The sequence below is a fragment of the Pyrgilauda ruficollis genome, unplaced genomic scaffold (assembly GCF_017590135.1).
Source record: "Pyrgilauda ruficollis isolate IOZ18807 unplaced genomic scaffold, ASM1759013v1 scaffold106, whole genome shotgun sequence".
In the NCBI taxonomy this organism is placed as follows: domain Eukaryota; kingdom Metazoa; phylum Chordata; class Aves; order Passeriformes; family Passeridae; genus Pyrgilauda; species Pyrgilauda ruficollis.
Window position 1 is genome coordinate 738508 of NW_024508766.1, and position 17703 is coordinate 756210.

The following is a 17703-nucleotide window of genomic DNA, read 5'->3' on the forward strand; positions in this document are numbered from 1 at the left end:
GTGTTAGTAGTTAATTTTTTTGAGAGTTCATAATTCACATATGCAGAAAAGCTGTGTCACATCTATGTGCAGAATTTGGGTGATATCTTTGGGAACTACTTTCTAATTACAAACGTAATAAGAGGGAGTTTTCAACAAAACAGACAAACAATGGTGACTGTGTGACAGTGTGAATGACAGATACCTTCTTTCTTTTCCTCCAGTCTCTCAGCAGGGGGAAAGCCAGAGACGCTTGTACAGAGAACTGCTGCGGAACTACAATCGTCTGGAACGACCTGTAATGAATGACTCCCAACCGCTCGTAGTTGAACTCCAGCTTTCCTTGCTGCAGATAATTGACGTGGTAAGTTACTTGCTGTTTTCTTCTCTATGGCACCCATTCAGCATAACAAATCTGATCTCTCATCTAGGAGACATATTTTTCATTTTTATCGGGCTATCAGAGATTAAAGCAGTCTGTCGTTTGCTAAGCATCCTCCCTAAATGCTGGAATACATGCTTTGACACTTTAGAAGAGTGAATATCGTCCTAAAAGAACAGCCACTTCTGACACAACATGAGCTTCAAGGAAATGAATTATGTATTTTTTTTTCCATTTGTTTTAAACAGAAAAAAGAATTCAGTCAATTAGAAGCCATGTGTTACTACAAATTATTAATGATACATTCTTCTCAGAGCTGTGTGGGATGCAATAACTCAAGACCATGTACAGCATTCAAAGCTACCATCACTGCACTTACAAATTTTCATTAGATATTATAATGGCATTGGCCTCTTCTCCCATCATATTTTTACTGTGCATGGCAGCTGAATGAATCTGCCCTGATATGAGCTTAGAAATACATAAAAGTAAAACCTGGAGGCACAGCCCTCTAATTTTCTTGACTGCAACATGCTTTTACAGAATTGGAGATTTGACCCATGGAAAATTTTAACATAATAATCCAAATCCTTTTTTTTCATCATGAAGAGGATTCTGTATGATAAACCATGATATATATAGACAGGATTTCTTTCATCTGTGTGAAAAAAACAAGCCAGGAGAACAATTTTGACCATCTTCACCCTGTCAGCAGGGCAAACAGGTGAACACACTAATGCTCTTATCTTCATCCTACCTTTTCCATAAACTGTATTTGGAGCTGGTTTCTGATACACTGTCACTGTCATGGAGGGAATGAGAAATAAAGGAGAGATGTGGAAACATTTGTGGAGTCGCAAAGCAATTTAACAGGGCCCTCAAATATTTAAACTTTTTTAACTCTCACAATCTTTTTGAAAATGTGTAGTACACCAGGTGCTCTCCGTGGAGAGGCAAGCAGGACCCTGAAGGTGTAGCCCCCTAGCATCACAACATGCAAGTAGCAGGTCCAGTCAGCTGTGGTATTCCTGGAGGCAGGCAGGAGCCACTCAGATAGGGTGTGCGTCTTTCTGTTTTGAAATGTTACCAACTGCATCGAACTGGAAGAGAGAGGAGATCTGTACTGTCAACCAAAGGCCTCTACATGAATGAAAGAGCAAAGATTTCCTGCAGCTAATTTCAAGTAAATTTCAGCAAGCAATTCTAGGTTTAGCAGAGGTGTCTCAGCTCCAAAGATCTTCCTTCAGTCCTTCTTTATTTCATTTTGGCATTTTCTTTCAACCTTATTTGAAAGTTGTGGGTACTAATGGGCCATAGGGCTGTACCTGTACATTTTCAAAGTCAGGAGGAGTTACATAAAACAATTTTCAACTGTTCTACATTCATATATGAAACCCAACCTTTCAGGAAATCGCTGTGTCTTTAAAGTACTTTATCTACATTAGGTCAATGTCTATTATAAGAAATGTAGTTCCACTGTTCCCTTTTGGTTGCCCACAATAGGAAATAGGTATGCTGGACGTTCATACCTTTCAGAAATGAAGCTTTTTTTCACTATATCTTTGTACCCAGTACAGACGCTAGATGTTAATCTGTTTTAATCAGAACCTGTTCCAGGCTTGTGGTTTTGCAAACAGCACCCAAAGTGTTTTAAAAAACACCCGGAGGTGCCTGAATTTTTTATCTTGGATGATGTGAAAAGGTGCCTGTCTCCTCAGTGGAGGACAAAAACTCACTAGGCAGTTGAATCCCTATACTGAAAATGTCATTGTGGCATCAACCAACATTGTGGCTAAACCAACCAACCTAAAAGTGTACAAAACACTTATCCCCTGGATCCTTAAATCGGGAATCAATGCAGAAATATGCCAGCAACAAGCACTGTACTTATGAGCCCCTCATCCTCCATTGCTGGCTGGACAGATGGCAGTATCTGTCTGCTCCAGCTGCTGACGTAAATGTTTCTTTAAGAGGAGGCTCGTTGTAGCCACAATGATGTAAAGAAAAGCAGTCAAGCTACAAGAAAGAGGTAAACTCTATCAGCTAAGACGCCATGAGGCAAACCAAGTGGCCATCTCTGTTCAGTCAGATGGGAGTCTGGGGTGAGTAGACTTTGCCTCCTCAGCTGCCCTGCCTGGTAGGAGACAAAGCAGCTGGTGCACAGCTCTTCACTTTGGGAAGAGGAAAGAAAGCATCACAGTCTTGGCAATAGTGTATGCATTAACAAAGGGAAAAGCTGCTCTTTCTGAGGACTTGTGTGTCTGGTGTGGTCCATTACTGTAAAAGAGCAGGGTGCTAGGCAGGGCCCCAGCATGAAGGCACTCTTACACCATACTGCCTGGGGATGAAAAAAGCACTCCATGCTCAGGGATGTCATGTGCCAAGACATACTACAGCATTACTGGACTCACTGAGATACTTGGCAAGCAGTCACTGCAATGGGCATGAGACAGTAGACCTGTTCTGGTTTCCCTGCAGGAGAAAACAATGTTAAGAAGATGAAAACAAATCTGTTTTTTTGTTGCATGGAAATGAGAAGGGGTCTGCCACTGATACTCAAAGAACCTTGTGCCTTACCCATGCCAAGACCTGGCATCACATCTAAAGCACTTCTGTCTGGGACAGGTTCCATCACATGCCTCCAAAAGTCTGTTTCTTACACATACTGTATTAAAATGTAATGAATCCTAAATTCATCTTCTGCTGACAGGCTGCTGAGAACAGCATTGGTGACAATCTAGTTGCACAATGCTACACAGAGAGAAAAGACTGCTCTGAGATTGCTGTGGTTTTCCAAGCAGTAGTATAAGTAACTACTTAAAATCTCACCTCCTCTTCTTAAAACAAAGAAAATGTCAAAGCATAACTGCATTGGATTATGTTTTCTGCTTCTTTGTACATGTATTTGCCTACACAGGATATGTATGGTTTTTAGGATTCAAAGCCAGTCATCGTACTCAAAGCTGAGAAGAACACGTTCTCTGCTTGTCACAGTTGTGGTAGACAAATGCAAATGAAGGACTTCGGGATTCAGACTTTTTCCCAAAATGATATTCATTCATAACTACAACCATGACAGGCCCATTACATTCAGGAAACAAATGAGCAGAGAGAGGGACAGTTACAGCCCCTGTTTAACAGCAGGGTTGAGTTCAGTTTGCCTTGTCCTCTTTGTGCAAGGACAGCTTCCTGCTGTGCTGTCTCATGTGTATGCCATTTCTGAGGGTCACTTTTGCTTGGAGCCTGACCTCCAGGCACTCCCTGTGCATCAGGAGGGCATTGGCTGGTGATCTCTTTTGCAGAGCACTGTCAGACACTGCCAAGCTCTGCCAACCCAAGAAAGGGTAGACGTCCAAGTGTACTTGGACCAAAAATTCTCCTCTTATTTTGTCTGAGAGCCCAGTCATCTGGTGAGGGTACCGTAATTAAGAAATGAGGCATGGCATTTTCTGCAGCAGAGGAAATGCAAATGTTTTCCTTTGGCACAATGTGAAAGGAAGCTGCTAGGTGAAAACTATTTGTCATCATGAATGGTTGTTTTCATTTCTCATGTTGGCATCTGCAAGAGACCTTATCGGAAGGGGTGTATATGTGGTTGTACTGTTAAGTTATTAAAAAAAAAAATACAGCTGTTGACATCCCTGCATATGGTGGAGTCCTGTAGCACTTTTCTCCTCCATGTTCAGCCTTCCAGCTGCCACTCTCAGAGGTCATAATGACAAAAAAAGGAATTGCAAGTAGCTAGTGGGAAGCCACAAAAGTGCTGCAAAAAATCCCCAGCAATCCATGAGTCATATGCACTTCCAGAAGCCAAAAAATACATAATCTTCCTGTATTTTGAGCTGTAAACCCAAAACAAATGCTGTGTCCGGAAAAATTTATTATGGACTGTTTTGGTTCAATTGCACAGTGTGTAAAATGATTGTACATCCTAGGGACTGCAGGATTATCCCAAACATCATGGCTGGGATATCACAAGGCTGCAAACAATCTCACTTTTAAACTACTGGTGTTGTTGCTACGGTGTGTCAAAGCTCTCCATTTTTGGAAAGCAGCAAAACAAGGTAATGTAGGAGTTTAGTAGGACAATGAAAACAAAGATTCACTTTGAGTTTTTTTTCCTGAAAACTGGGTCTGAGCCTTGCTGCTCAGAGAAAACAAGAGAAAAGATCCTCGCATACTTTCACCAAGTGCTCAGGTGCAGTTGCTATCACTGTAAGCAGCATACTAGCTTAGCAGCATAGATATTTTTGCCTTCTGTACCCAGACCTTATCAAAATGTTGGATTCAAACTTAAGCTTCCACTGGTTTCCTCTAAATCAGAGAATACAACCCTGAAGGAGTTGGAGGTTATTGTTATTTTGGGTTGGTTGTGGGGTGTTTTTAGAAAGTGTTTGGTAAGAGACCAACTATTAAATGCAGGCATCTGTTGACATTGAAGCTGCCTTTACCAGCCTGCTCATTTCTCAGGTGATCTGCTCCTCAAATAATAGGACTGTTGAACTCAGTCCTCAGGAGCTCAGAACTTTTTGCTAGGGAGTTCTCTATGGGAGTGAGAGTTGCCAGAACTAGAGGCTGCCTGTCAGTGTACTATACCAGAAGTTAAAGGTGAGAAAGCAGGAGGGGAGGCTATGCCTGGCCCTGGGGTGCATCCTGTTTGACACAGCTCTCCTACTGTTGGGTTTTTCACAAAATCTCTGTCAGATCTGAATGCCTTTAGCAGTTGATATCCTTGTTTTTAAATTATTTTGTTTCATTAGCTTTCTAGGGCTGGTTCTGCAGGTGTATTGAAAGCCAGAAAGTTCAAGGTTTATTTTCTAGCTCTAATTCACCTCTTCATTGTTAAGCTGACCTTACAGCATCTAGGTCATTCCCTCCAACCTTTCATTCCAGCACTCTCACACATACAAAAGTCTATGCTGGGTGTTATGTAGTAAACCCAGATCAACAGACAAGCGATTCAAGGAAACAAATAAAAATATGCAGTGCACATAAGCACCTACTCATTTGTTATTCCCAATATAGTATCTGTATTTACTAGATTAAACTATAATCTCTATAGTACATCCCGTACAAATCTTTTACAGATAGATATCTTCAACTATATAAGCTTGACTGTTCAACTGGCTCTTTGAGCCCTTCTAGATTAAAGTATCTTTTTTTTTTTTTTCTTTCCTAATAATGCCTTTGTATTTATTTGTGGGCTTCCTGCATAGCTTTTGTGAGCGATGTTTACTCTGTTTCTCCTTGAAAGACCTACTCTACCAAACCACATATCTTTCTGGAAAGTTTTTTTCACTCTCATCTTGCAAGAGACAGTTTGATGAGGCCAGAGCAGCAAAGCAGATTCAAAATGGTGCAATTGAGAAGAAAAACTGGACACCATTATAAAAGCTGAAAATCAGTTCATGATCAAGAGCATTAAAATTTCAGACAGAAAAATTACAGAAAGGATTCTAGATCAACAGATTCATTAAAGTTAAATCCCAAAATCTGTCTCTTGGTCACAGAACTCACTTATTGTGACCAATTTTCAACTCCAGGAAGAAAAAGTAAAATTCCTCTCCATTAGCATGGGAGGATATTGAAAATTGGGAAATTCAAGGCTAATTGAGCCATGAATTATTATTATTTTGGCTGTCCCCTGTGTGCCAGACATTATCAAAATGTCAGTCTCACTAAACCAATTAAACATACAACATATGAATTTGCTAGCACAATGAAGTTATGTGCCATGGGAGTTATGGCTTCCTGACTAATACTACGTGCACATGTTGCCTAAAACATTATGATGGAGTTTTAATTACCTGAACCTTACTGGCATCTTTTTACTTTGTAGGACTTCTGCCCTGCTCAGCTCAGAGTGGAGGCAGCTCACTTAGTGAGAAGAAATGCCATGGTTTGTTTTCTTTCAGCATGGTTCCCCAAGCTGTACTTAGTGGCAGTGGCTCTAACAAAAGAAAGGCTGATTTCCTTCTAATATTTTTAGTTGTGGTCATCGAGCTTGGGCATTTCATAAAAATTAAACAATTTTCTGTCTGACTGGTGAAAAGACTGTACTCTGTTGTTTGTAGGTGTAGGAATTTGATCTTGATCTCATGCATATTCCTTAATTTTAGGTAATTAATCTGAGGTATCAAAGATTTGCAGTAAAACAGTTAAGCCAAAGCTGTTGGGGTGGCCTTGAACCTAGTATTTCTTAGTTTCTCCGAGTTCTCTGAGGGTAAGTCCTGAGAGACAGTGAGTTCAGCTCCTGAGTAAAAACCTCTCCTCCCATTTTCTATCCCTAATCATAGGCTTTAAGAGCTCACTTGAGTTTTGGAGCATACCTACATTCCCGTATTTTTTGCTGTGCTGTCACACCAGCATGCAAATACAGAAAGAAAAAACAAAGGGAACCTTGCAGATAGACTGAGTGTGGATCTCAGATAAGTACTCAGGGCTGGCTTTCTCAACCATCCTTCTGCTGTTTTCTTTGTGATTTCAAATGCTGAGAAAGACAGTTAATAATTAATATCATAGAATAAAGGTTTGTGTCTAATCCTGTTTGTTTGAAGCACCTGCCAACTGTGCACAAAACACATGGGGGGCTATTTCAGGAAGAGGTATCCACCCTGGAGAATATAAAAACCACCTACATGCTATGTGTGGATATTTTGGGATTTTAGTGGAGGACTGACAGCTTTTGTATGGTGACATAACACCCTTTCCCCCAGGAACTAAGCACGTATGTCAGTTTATCCAAGCAGTTAGAGAAGGACTGGAAGGCCATGTGAAGCTCTCTGACCCAGCTTCCAGGGCTTCCACAAGAATTATCTTTGAAATAGAGGGACAAAGCTGGTGGCTTCACTCTTCCCAGGATGTCAGAGAGCTCTGGGGGCAGGGAGTTCTGCAATTTGCATGTTTTTGTGGAGCAATTTGGAGTCAAACAGTCTCAAGACCAATGAGGCTATATTGTGTCACAGTTCACACCAGTGAATGAGATCAGTTCCCTGATCTTCAGGGACTGGTGCAAAGCCACAACTGAGAAAAATAAAATTAGTTTCCTAAGTCAAGTACCCACAGCCCCAGGCAGTAGTCAGAAGTCATGTTGCATGTGCAGAGCAAGAAAAAGACTGCCTTTTTTCACCACAATGGAAACTGGAAAGTTGGTAAATTCTAGGGTGTAAGGAAAGTAAGACACAAATCAAGTAGGCTTGGGAGACTCTCAGTCACCAGTTGTGCCAGTGAATGGGAAGGCTGCCTACTCTGAGGCCCTGACTGGCAATAGAAACTGGCATTTCTTCCGTTATTTCTTACTCCTACTCTCAGCTTTGGGGAATGCATGGTTCAGTACCTGCTACAATGGCTTTTGTATCCAGGTCTTTGCATTTAACATGCATGTCTGGTTGGTCTCTGACATACAGGTAGCCAAGACTTTCACGTGGAATACCTCTTGAGGACTTTTGATAACCATGCATTACACAGCCTAAGGAATATGGCTGGCACCCCTCTGGCACAGTCCCTCTTTCAGTGTTGTGCTTCCCAAGTACAGGGTTCTCTTTAACTCTCCACTGTGGCCACAAGTGATTGCTCCAGTCTCAGGGGCTTGTAAGGGGAGGAGTGTGATCTGACAGGACCCAAAACCTCCAAAATGTAAAGTTCCTGTCTCAAAAGCAAGTGAATAGACTCTGCTGAAAGCAGCAGATAGAGATGCAATGGTACTCCCCCGAACTGGGGGGAGAAGAATGTGGGTGGTTAAAGACAGCGGGACCACACAACCTACACAGCCTACTACACTGCCTTTGTAGTAGCTGCTTGGAAAGACCAAAGGCAGGTTGCACTTCTTGTCGACAGTGAAAGAACACATTCGTCTACAAGAAAGGAGGGAACCAAGAAAGGCATGACCTCAAGGAGAAGCCAGTGGCATCAGATGGGAGTGTGATTCAAGATGAAAAAACACTTATTAGACATCACTTCCAACCACTCATAGGAGGAAATCCTGAGCAACAAAGATGTCTAGCTATGAGCACTTGCTCAGATGTCTCTTCGCCTTGATGGGCAACAAAATACTCAGCAGGTGTTTGTTTTTTTGCTTCCTTTTGTTTCCTTTGTATTTTTGTAATTCTCCCCAGTCTTTCACCTTAACTCTGGGCCCTCCTCTCTAATTTCCATCTTCATCCTGAGGGTGTTTTCTTAAAGGGATTGAGATGAAGTACTTAAAAACTTAAGTTATCCCTACATAGTTGATGTTACCATGACAAGGTTTATTTCAGTTTTTTAATGAGAGCCATGAAATACAAAGACTGTCCAGCGATACTTACTTGAATGTTGCCAGGGCAACCTGGGCACTCCTCAAAATTACTGGTTCTGTGAGCCTTCAACTATTCAATGCATTTGAGCTGAGTTTTAGATAATCAGCTGAAAATTGTGGACAGATTGGTGGTTCAGCAATGGAAAGGAGTGCCTGTGCAGTTTTTGAGCATACAAGCATTTGAAAGCTGGATCAATTCCTTTGGATGTTTTGAATAAGATCCCACTCAAAGATCAGTGTCTCTGCTAACAAAACTTTCCAAGTCTCCATGTCAATGATTTCTTGTTGCTTAACTATTTCCCTTCTTATCTTCCAATCTTCAGGCGCAAAAACAGTGGGAAAAAAACTTTAAAATTACCTGAAGTAGTATCAAAGTCATACATGACTACTGAGAGTTACCTGTTCAGTTAGACACTTTTCTGATCATTGTCTTGAAATGATTTAGTGGCTGATTCAACTCCCACTTCTGTGCTCTGTGAAAGGGCAAGAATTAAAGACTCCTACTGATCACCTGGTAACAAATGCCTTGCTACGTAGATGACATGTAATCATATGATGTGACTACTGAACTAGGAAGGGCTTCAGGTTTTTTTTGTCCAGGTGATATGACCCAGGTAATTATGTGGCTAAGGGCAGTTATATTTTATTTAGATATTGACCTGGCAAGGGAGAATCAGTTGACAGGCAGTAGTGCACAATGCAGGCAGATGTACATACATTGTAAGCTTTGAATTTAGGGCAGGGAAAAGAAAACCAAACTAAACCATTCACATGTCACAGCATGTGCACCAGAACAAACCAAACTGTCACTTTACATGGGTCAAAGGTGGCTGTAGGAATAAGCAGATATTCAGGGCAGAGGATTAACTGGAGTCAGGCTAGAGATAGAAAGGGGAGAAAATGACCCAGATAAATACAGGAAGGATTTAGAGAGCAAGTGTTGCACTCACTAGTGACCACAGCTTTTTCAGCATTTTTAAATACTAGAAGCAAATTTATTTGTCTGAGCTGAACATTTGTGAACCAGGAGAACTGTCAGGGGAATGATGGAAAAGACCTCTGGGAGCTGATCATATGCAGCCTCACCCAGAATCTTTGCGGGACTGCTTTCAACGCTTTGCTGCACAAAAAGATAGGAGTTGAGAGCTGGCCCAATGCAGAGGGAAGGTCATTCCCAAGGCTGACAGTGCCAAGACAGGAAAGTTGAACAGAAAAAACAGTGTGACAGATTATTCAAATTTTCTCCCGGGAGGAAAGGCATCCTCTCAACTAATCTTTAAACCCCTCTGCATAAACCAGAGACACAGAATGAGGGAACTGCCTCCAGCACTTCCCAAGCTCAATAATTACCTTTTAACTTAGGCAAAGCTAAGTGATCAGTGATCTCCTGAGACAGAGTAAACCACACATATTTTCCAGGATAATTGTTTGTGAGTGTCCATGCAACAGAAAAATACAGTCCCTTCTGTGCCAAGATATTTTAGAGGTGCATACAGCACACAGGTCATGATGAAGATGGCAGGGGCTATAATTCTTTTCCATCTTTGTGGAAAGCTCCATAAACACCTCAGCTCTGAAATGCCTCTCACTCTAACAGGGGGTGGACTCAGACTAAACGTTCCCATGGCCCTCATCTCCTCGACAGCCCCAGCAGGCACTTCTTCCTTGGTTCCTCAGAGTCCTCCTCTAGAAAGGACTTAGTAGGAGAGCTACACCTGGACAAATGCCTGCCCTGTGTAAAGTCAGCTTTGCTGCTTCTGCAAACCAGGCACTTCTGGAAAACTCAGATCCTTGTTTGAAAAATGTACTGTTCTGTCACACAATGAGAAGGACCCATCAGGCTGCATCTGTTGACCAGCACTACATATGGAAGTATTTTCTGTGTTTTGCCAAAATGTCAGATGCCATTTAAGAGCTCAGCAGCCTGAAGGCAAGGATGAGAATAGTCTCTGAATGGCCAAGAAAACATCCTGAAGTGACTTTTTTGTTTCACCCAAGCTAAGAGAGATGTAAGCAGCTCAAAGCCCTGGTTAGACCTAGGAAGACAGACAAGGAAGACCATTGTTGCTCTCTAGATAAGCATTTGAGAACTCAAAACTGTAAGTTTTCCTTTGACTAAAAAATATATCTAAGCACAGTAGCCCTGTGAAAAGCAGGCAAAGCAGACCCAAGACAGTACATTTAACGCTATGTGAAATACCTGTCTAAAGAATTGTTTGGAGTCAAAGCTGATTAGCCAGGTCATTGGTATCTGACACACAGATAAACAGATAAGGACAACAAACTGTTTTGTGAAATACAGAAGTCAGCCCAAGATATCTTCCTTTGCAAGCTGTCAAGGGTAAACTTACTGTGCCAGAAAAAAAAAGAGTTTCCTTGTAAATTCGAGCCACATATGAAAGGCTCCTGATAGAAGTTATTTGCACATGATGGAAACCCCCAGCCTCACAGATGTACATTGGACTTTAATGCATTCCTGTGAGGTTCACATAGGTAGATGACAAAATGAAGAATGTCCCCTCTTCCCTTTCCCTACGAGTTTCAATGTAGAAGGGGAAAATCCTTAGTTTTGTACAGCAATGGCATTGGCTGATTGTTGCTGACCAGCTTTTTAATCATGTTGTGCAAGCTCTTTTAACAGTACACAGAAAGTCTTTGTTAGGAGGACATGTGCAACTTACAAGTATAGAGCATTCTTTGGCTAACCACACAAAATATTGTTAGTACTTGATGTGCAATTCAGGTGATCATCATGCTTGCCAGCCCTACAGGACACCTCAGGAGTCATTGATGGCCAGGAATGCATGAGTTATATGGGCTGATGGCTAGCCTCTGAGGATCCCTGGGACACAACCTCTGTGTTTCCGGGTTGCTTTCATTTCCCAGGTCAGTAGACACAGATAGCTCTGATGACTCTATCAATTACCAGCTCTGGGGTTATTCTTTACTTTATAATTTTATTTTTCAAGATGGTGTTTGAATCCTTCAGCATCTAAAAAACTTGTCTCAACAAGCGCAGTCCTTCTCTGATTTTTCTGCAGATTTTCTTACAATTTCTTCAACCACAGCAACCAAGGGAAAAATGGGGGTGCAGAAGGACCAGGCCTCTAGAGGTGGGTTGTGGTTTGCATAGAGAGAGGCATACATTTGCTGGAGCAGCAAAGAGGAGAAAGGGAAATGTATGATCAGTATTACAATATAAAATCACATCTGATTTTTGTGTGGCATCTCACAGCAGCAGAAGCAGTGTAGTCAGGTCTCAAGGGGAGTCAAGAGGAGGTAGTGTGGTAGACAGTTTTATGTGGATCACTGTGGCAACCTGTTTCATGTCTGAAATTTACCTTTCCTGGGGACAGGTGCCTGGTTTCGGAGCCCAACTATGGCCACAGTGCCAAAACAATCAGGAATCCTCCAGGTCAATGATGTCTCCCTTTCTAGGTTGTGGTATTTCTGGAGCTCAAACAATCCAATTGTCAGAAGAGGAGATCATGCTACAGAAAAGGTTCAGGAGGGGAGGAGGGGAGGAAAGGCAGAATGAATGTAGCTTGAGGTGAGCAGATGGTATTTTTCCAAAGTGAATAGGGCAGTTTAGTTTTTCTACCTTGTTAGAGAGTACGTACTGCAATAAGGACATGACCAGAGAGGGCATGCATGTCCAGGGAGCTCTACGTATGGTTTAAATGCCTGCCAAGCAGCTTGTAGTTGCAATGTCTCCCACCCGAAACACTGCAGACAACCATGTAAGCTTCCTAGGGCATGGACACACACAGGGGCAGCTGGGCATACAGTGACCCAGTCCCCCTGAGCAGCGCAGCCTCAGCTCCTGGGAAGTGCAGGGCATGGCTGTGGTGGTGTTTGGGTACCTGTGTATCTGCACCACAATGACTCTGCAGCCCTGCTTCTCCATCCCCACAGTGCAGGCTCCTGCACCTGCAGAGTAACTGCAGAAAACTGGGCACCCCAAAGAACTTGGGTACCTACTGGGTAGTGAAAGCATCTTCATTTCTGTTATAAGAGATTCTTCCCCATGGCCTCTGCATGCAGGAATGACCGTTCAGACTCCTGCTCTGTGCAGGTGTTGTGTGAGCTCCCTTTCACACAGCATTTGTGTCCTTTTAGCCAAGTGATAGCTTCTGCCCAAGGCCAGCCCTTTCTTTCCTTTAGCCAGAGCTAAGTTACATAGCAATGACACTTGAAAAGAGCAGCACTTCTGGCATTATTTCACCATTGCTTTGCAGTGGCAGCAAATACAACATAAAATCTCTCCAACTATGACATGCAGTGTGGTATTGAAAAACATCTTGTTTTGAGCAAGTAGCTAGAAGGTAAAACTTGGTAAGGAATTAATCCCCAGAAAAAGAAGAGACATCATCTGTTACTTTCCTTTCTATTGTTGATCAGTTATGATAAACACAGGGAGTCTGTAGGTTTAAAGGACAAGAAAAAGCCACTATTTTCTGGCCAAATAGTGGTGTTCCAGTGAGCTCACAATCTACTCCATGGAGTTTGGTTTATGTACCCCAAAAGTCTGGATTGTCTAAAAGACACAGAAACCCTTCCATCTCTAATCAAACTGTTTCATCCCTTTTTCTCTTGTCTTTCCTTCCCTCTTATGTTCAAAGGATGAGAAGAATCAGGTGTTGATCACCAATGCTTGGCTGCAGATGGTGAGTAACCTCTATCAGTAAAGAAGCTCTAATTGCAAACTACTGAATGTGATTTCTTAGCAGAAAAGCAAGACTGCTATGTTATAGATTATGTATAATGCAATACAAGCAGGCATTTTGAGTCCTTTAAAATTTCCCTAATGCTCCTTTTAGAATTGAAAATGAAACTCGGGAGACTACACTAATCCTTTGGACAGACCTGTTGACCTTTTGAGCATGGAAACAAACTGCATTGTTTTGCCAGTGGATGTAGTGATCTAGTAACAAAGGGTCTAGAGTTAGGGTCCCATCACAGCTGAGAAGAGAGGCTCAAGGGGCTCAAGGCCCTCTCCATAACCAGCGATGGGGACTTGTGAGCAAGCCAAACACCCAGTAAAGCAGGCACCTGCACTTGCCACTTCTGGAAAATCCCACCTCTCAGCTTCCAGCCTGAGACTGGAAGCTAGGGCATCTGTCCCTGAAGACAGAAGTGAGCACATGCAGACTACTCATATGGGGTGGTGGGTAGTCCAGGGACCACAGCGGGCCCAATGCTGCTTTGCTGCTGGCAGCACTCAGGCAGCTCTCTGGGATATTGCCTTCCCTTATGCTTTACAAACCACTTATATAAACATTCTTACTCCCTCTTCTGCAACCTGCTCCAGCTAAGGATTCACCTGCATGCTCACACAGAATAAGCGAAACTGACCCTCACTAGGGGAAGGGACCTCCTTTGCAGGATGGAACTTCCCATCAGGTCTGCCTGGCTGCCTGTGGTGAGGGATACAATGTTTTCTTATGCTGCATAAACAGATCTCCTTAAGGGCTTGTGGTCAGGAAAGAAGCAGTTTTTGAAGGAAAAACCAGTGGGAGACTTGAATGATTAAACAAATTCCACTTTGATTTTCACAGCCAAACACTATCTCATATGAATATGTTCAGCTGAGTAGGCTGTTTCTTCCTCAGCTCCCTGCTGAGATTTGCAGCAGAAATGAGCGTTTTTATATTGCAAAAACTAACCAAGACAAACCTATATGACTACAGGATTGCTAGGTCAGAGCCTGTGGGTGTCCTGTCTGTCTCTTGTAGAGATGTTCCACAGGTTCATATGTTCCACAGAGATGTTCCACTGATTAAGGCTTCCCTTGCAAGCCTCGCATTGAGCTTCATTGTAAGTCAGAAGGTTCTTCCCAAAAGCTGTTTCCACACCTTTCTCACATTAACTGTGTTGAGGTGGAGGGGATGGGATCAGAAACAGCCCCTTGGCATATAAAGTTTGCTTGCCTACCTCTCATAGCAGGTGGTTAGTAAAAGAGTCATCCAACCTTTGTAACAGATTAAATTATTTCCACCCAATGGGGAGTTTCAGATCATGGTCCGCCTACCACTAACTACCTCAAAAACCACTTTACTTCAGAACCAGCAGTCCTCATGGAGGTGCCTACTGCCAGTGGTTCTGCCAGCCCACCAGCAAGGGTTTGGGATGTCTGACTTCTGGCCACAAGATGAAGAGCTAATCACTGTCTTCAGTAGTCACACTGTTATTTCCTCTATATATGCCAACCTTTCTTAATAATTAAAACCAAGCATTAAACTATTATCATACTGTAGCTATTGTTATTGGCAAAATCTATTCTGTTCCCATAATATTCCAAAGAACGTAGAAGACTTTTCAAAGCTCATATAATCTGATGTATGTGTTTGTCAACAGTCCTGGGTTGATGTTTACTTGTCTTGGGATCAATATGAATACCCAGGAGTGCAGAACTTGCGATTTCCTTCCGACCAGATTTGGGTACCAGACATTCTTCTGTATAACAGGTAAGCAAGATGTGAAATGGCTGGTAGGAGACTAGAACTAAGTGCAGAGAATCAGCCATGCTTCACTGATACTATGGGCCTTTTGCCCTCTATGGATTTGGCCTTACCCTTAAAGAGTAACAAAAACAAGCATTATCAGCTAACAGATTTTGCTAGTAGCCCATCTAATCTTCCTTGCTGTAGTTCCGCAAATATCTTCTTTAAATTTTTCTCAGTGAACACAGAGAAGAAACTGTTTTAGTCTCTTCAAAATTACCATATCTGCAGAACTACTGTCCTATATGTGTCATAATATTTCTGATTGAAGTAAACAAGTGGATTTTCATCTCACTTTCGTTATCACATATTTTATAAACCTCTCCATCATTCTTCTTATATTCTGAACATTCGCTAATCTGTTTTTCCTTCTACAGAGATGAATCTAGCTCTCTAGACAGCATTGCTGCAGTGTTGAATGAAGTGGAAACTCTCTAGACAGCTGTTTCCTTAATGCTTTCCAGGAGAAGGGGATTTGGGGTTTTCTCTAATAATATCTTAATTCTGGACTTATTTTTTTATCTGTTGCAAACCAGAGATATCATTCAGCTCTGCTGTCTTACTAGATTTTCCCTGTTATGTCTTTCTCTGACAGTTTTCAGGGTAACACTTTCTAATTACCCAGATTAAATTTAATTTTGTTAGTTTCCAGAGTTCACCATGATCTGTATTCCATTCCAAACCCTCACTACAAGATATCCAAAGGAGGCCTGGAGACACCTAGATTGTTTAAGTGCTCTTCTCTACCTCAGCTTTGCTTCTTACTGTGTCTTTATTCCTTTTCAGTCTCTAAAACAGAGGCATACAGCTTGGTCCATATTACGGTAGTTTATAAGAACATGCTAAAGTTCAGATAGATACCAGCCTCCTCTTAGTAAGAAAAAATAGATTGATTTGAGGCAGTTGGCCCTTCACAAATCTGTGCCAGATGTTTCACCCCATTTTCTTTGAAGTTAGGCTGATGTCTATAATTTTACCTTTAAAAGAAGTCAGAATTCCCTTTGATCTCCCCCAATTCACCATGCCCTTCCCTCTTCTCCACAAGCTCTCACACATAATTGTTAATGCTTCAGAGGGTATTTCGGCCAGTCCTTTCAGTTCTCAAGAGCAAATTTTATCAGCTCTGCTGAGTAGAATCTCTCTCATTTACATTCCCTTAACCTGTTTGTCCCCTGTTCTGCCATGGACTCCTGCCACTGTGTGAGAATGAGTTGCAAAGATCAAGGCACAGAGGGTGCAGGATACTGCAGCTCTCTGCTCCCTGTTGTTTTTTCCCTTACTTTCCTCTTTTTCCTGTCTCCTTGTATTTATGAAACTGCTTTTTGTTTTCTTTTATGTCTTTCATAAATATCACTCTTCTGGACTTAGGCTTTTCAGTGTCATCCCCTTTGTTTTGTATTGGGAACTGAGGACTCAAGACATGGATAAAGGGCAGATCAGAAGAGTAATGGAGGCTCTGAATTTTTAAAATGTGGTTGAAAGACAGGGCATGCAGGATGGTGTAGTCATGCATCATAGACCTGCACATAGCCACTACAGGCAAGGCTCTACAAGCCAGGGGATCCCTCTGTGGTTAATCTCTTCCCAAGAGACCATCTGGAACAAGCCCCCAGACCTGTTTCTTTGAAGAATCGTGTCCTTGTCTGGCTCATTAGCCCTTTAATTATCTCAGAATTTTGGAATAGTAAAGAAATTCTTGATCCTTGGTCCCTTTTGCTCTTGGAGTTTCAATGAATCTCCTCCTACAAGCCCCTAAAATAACTTCTCTCCAGTGGTTTCTTCCAATGCTAGAAACAAACTCTTGTCCTCTCTGCATCTCAGGAGAATGCAGAATTGTTATTTCAGGCCCCCATTGCAGTTACGGTGCATCTGTTACTACAGATATCTGGGTAAGGTAACAGATAGGTGACTTATGTGGTGAGCTGCCTCATTTTGACAGGTGCCATAGAGAAGCCTCATTGTCCCAACTGTCCAGTTTTTGGATACAGCTAATGTGACACTTTTGCTTCTTTTCCTTCTGCCTTTTTTTCTGAGACATGCAACACTCTGCCTCTCACTTCTTTGAGGACATTGCAGCAAGGCAAGCAGCCTGCCCAGGTGCAGGCTGACAGTAATTATGAGGAACTGAGATATTTATCAAGGGTAGACACTTCACACAGATGTAGGAACTTAAGTCAGCCAAAAGATTATTTTTATGTTGACAGTTACATCTTTGTTCACACATCATCTTGCTTTTTCTTTATTTTTGTTCTGTTTTGTTTATACTATGTTACAGTGCAGATGAAAGATTTGATGCAACATTTCACACAAATGTGCTGGTGAACTACTCTAGATCCTGCCAATATCTTCCTCCAGGTAGGGCACAGAGAGTATTTGTTTATTTTTAATCAAGTAATTTCAAGCAGGTTTCCTTCTTGAATGAAACCAAGGTGTTAAAAGCCCTCAATAGAAATTTTGCAACCTAATGTTTGCAACCTTGCAAACATTATTGGGCTGTCTAATAATGGGACAGACCCACTATGAAAATCTAAGTCCCTTATCAGTGG

The 17703-nt window shown here is 42.0% G+C and overlaps 1 protein-coding gene across 1 annotated transcript in view; it reads left to right on the forward strand.

The window, feature by feature from the left end:
- The window catches only part of LOC121355591 (neuronal acetylcholine receptor subunit alpha-7-like), a 57395-nt gene that overhangs the window by 15925 nt on the left and 23767 nt on the right, over positions 1-17703 (forward strand). The window contains exons 2-5 of the mRNA XM_041471141.1: positions 204-343; positions 13277-13321; positions 15012-15121; positions 17433-17512. Coding sequence (XP_041327075.1) covers positions 204-343; positions 13277-13321; positions 15012-15121; positions 17433-17512 — 375 coding nt within the window. The remainder of the gene's footprint in view (positions 1-203; positions 344-13276; positions 13322-15011; positions 15122-17432; positions 17513-17703) is intronic.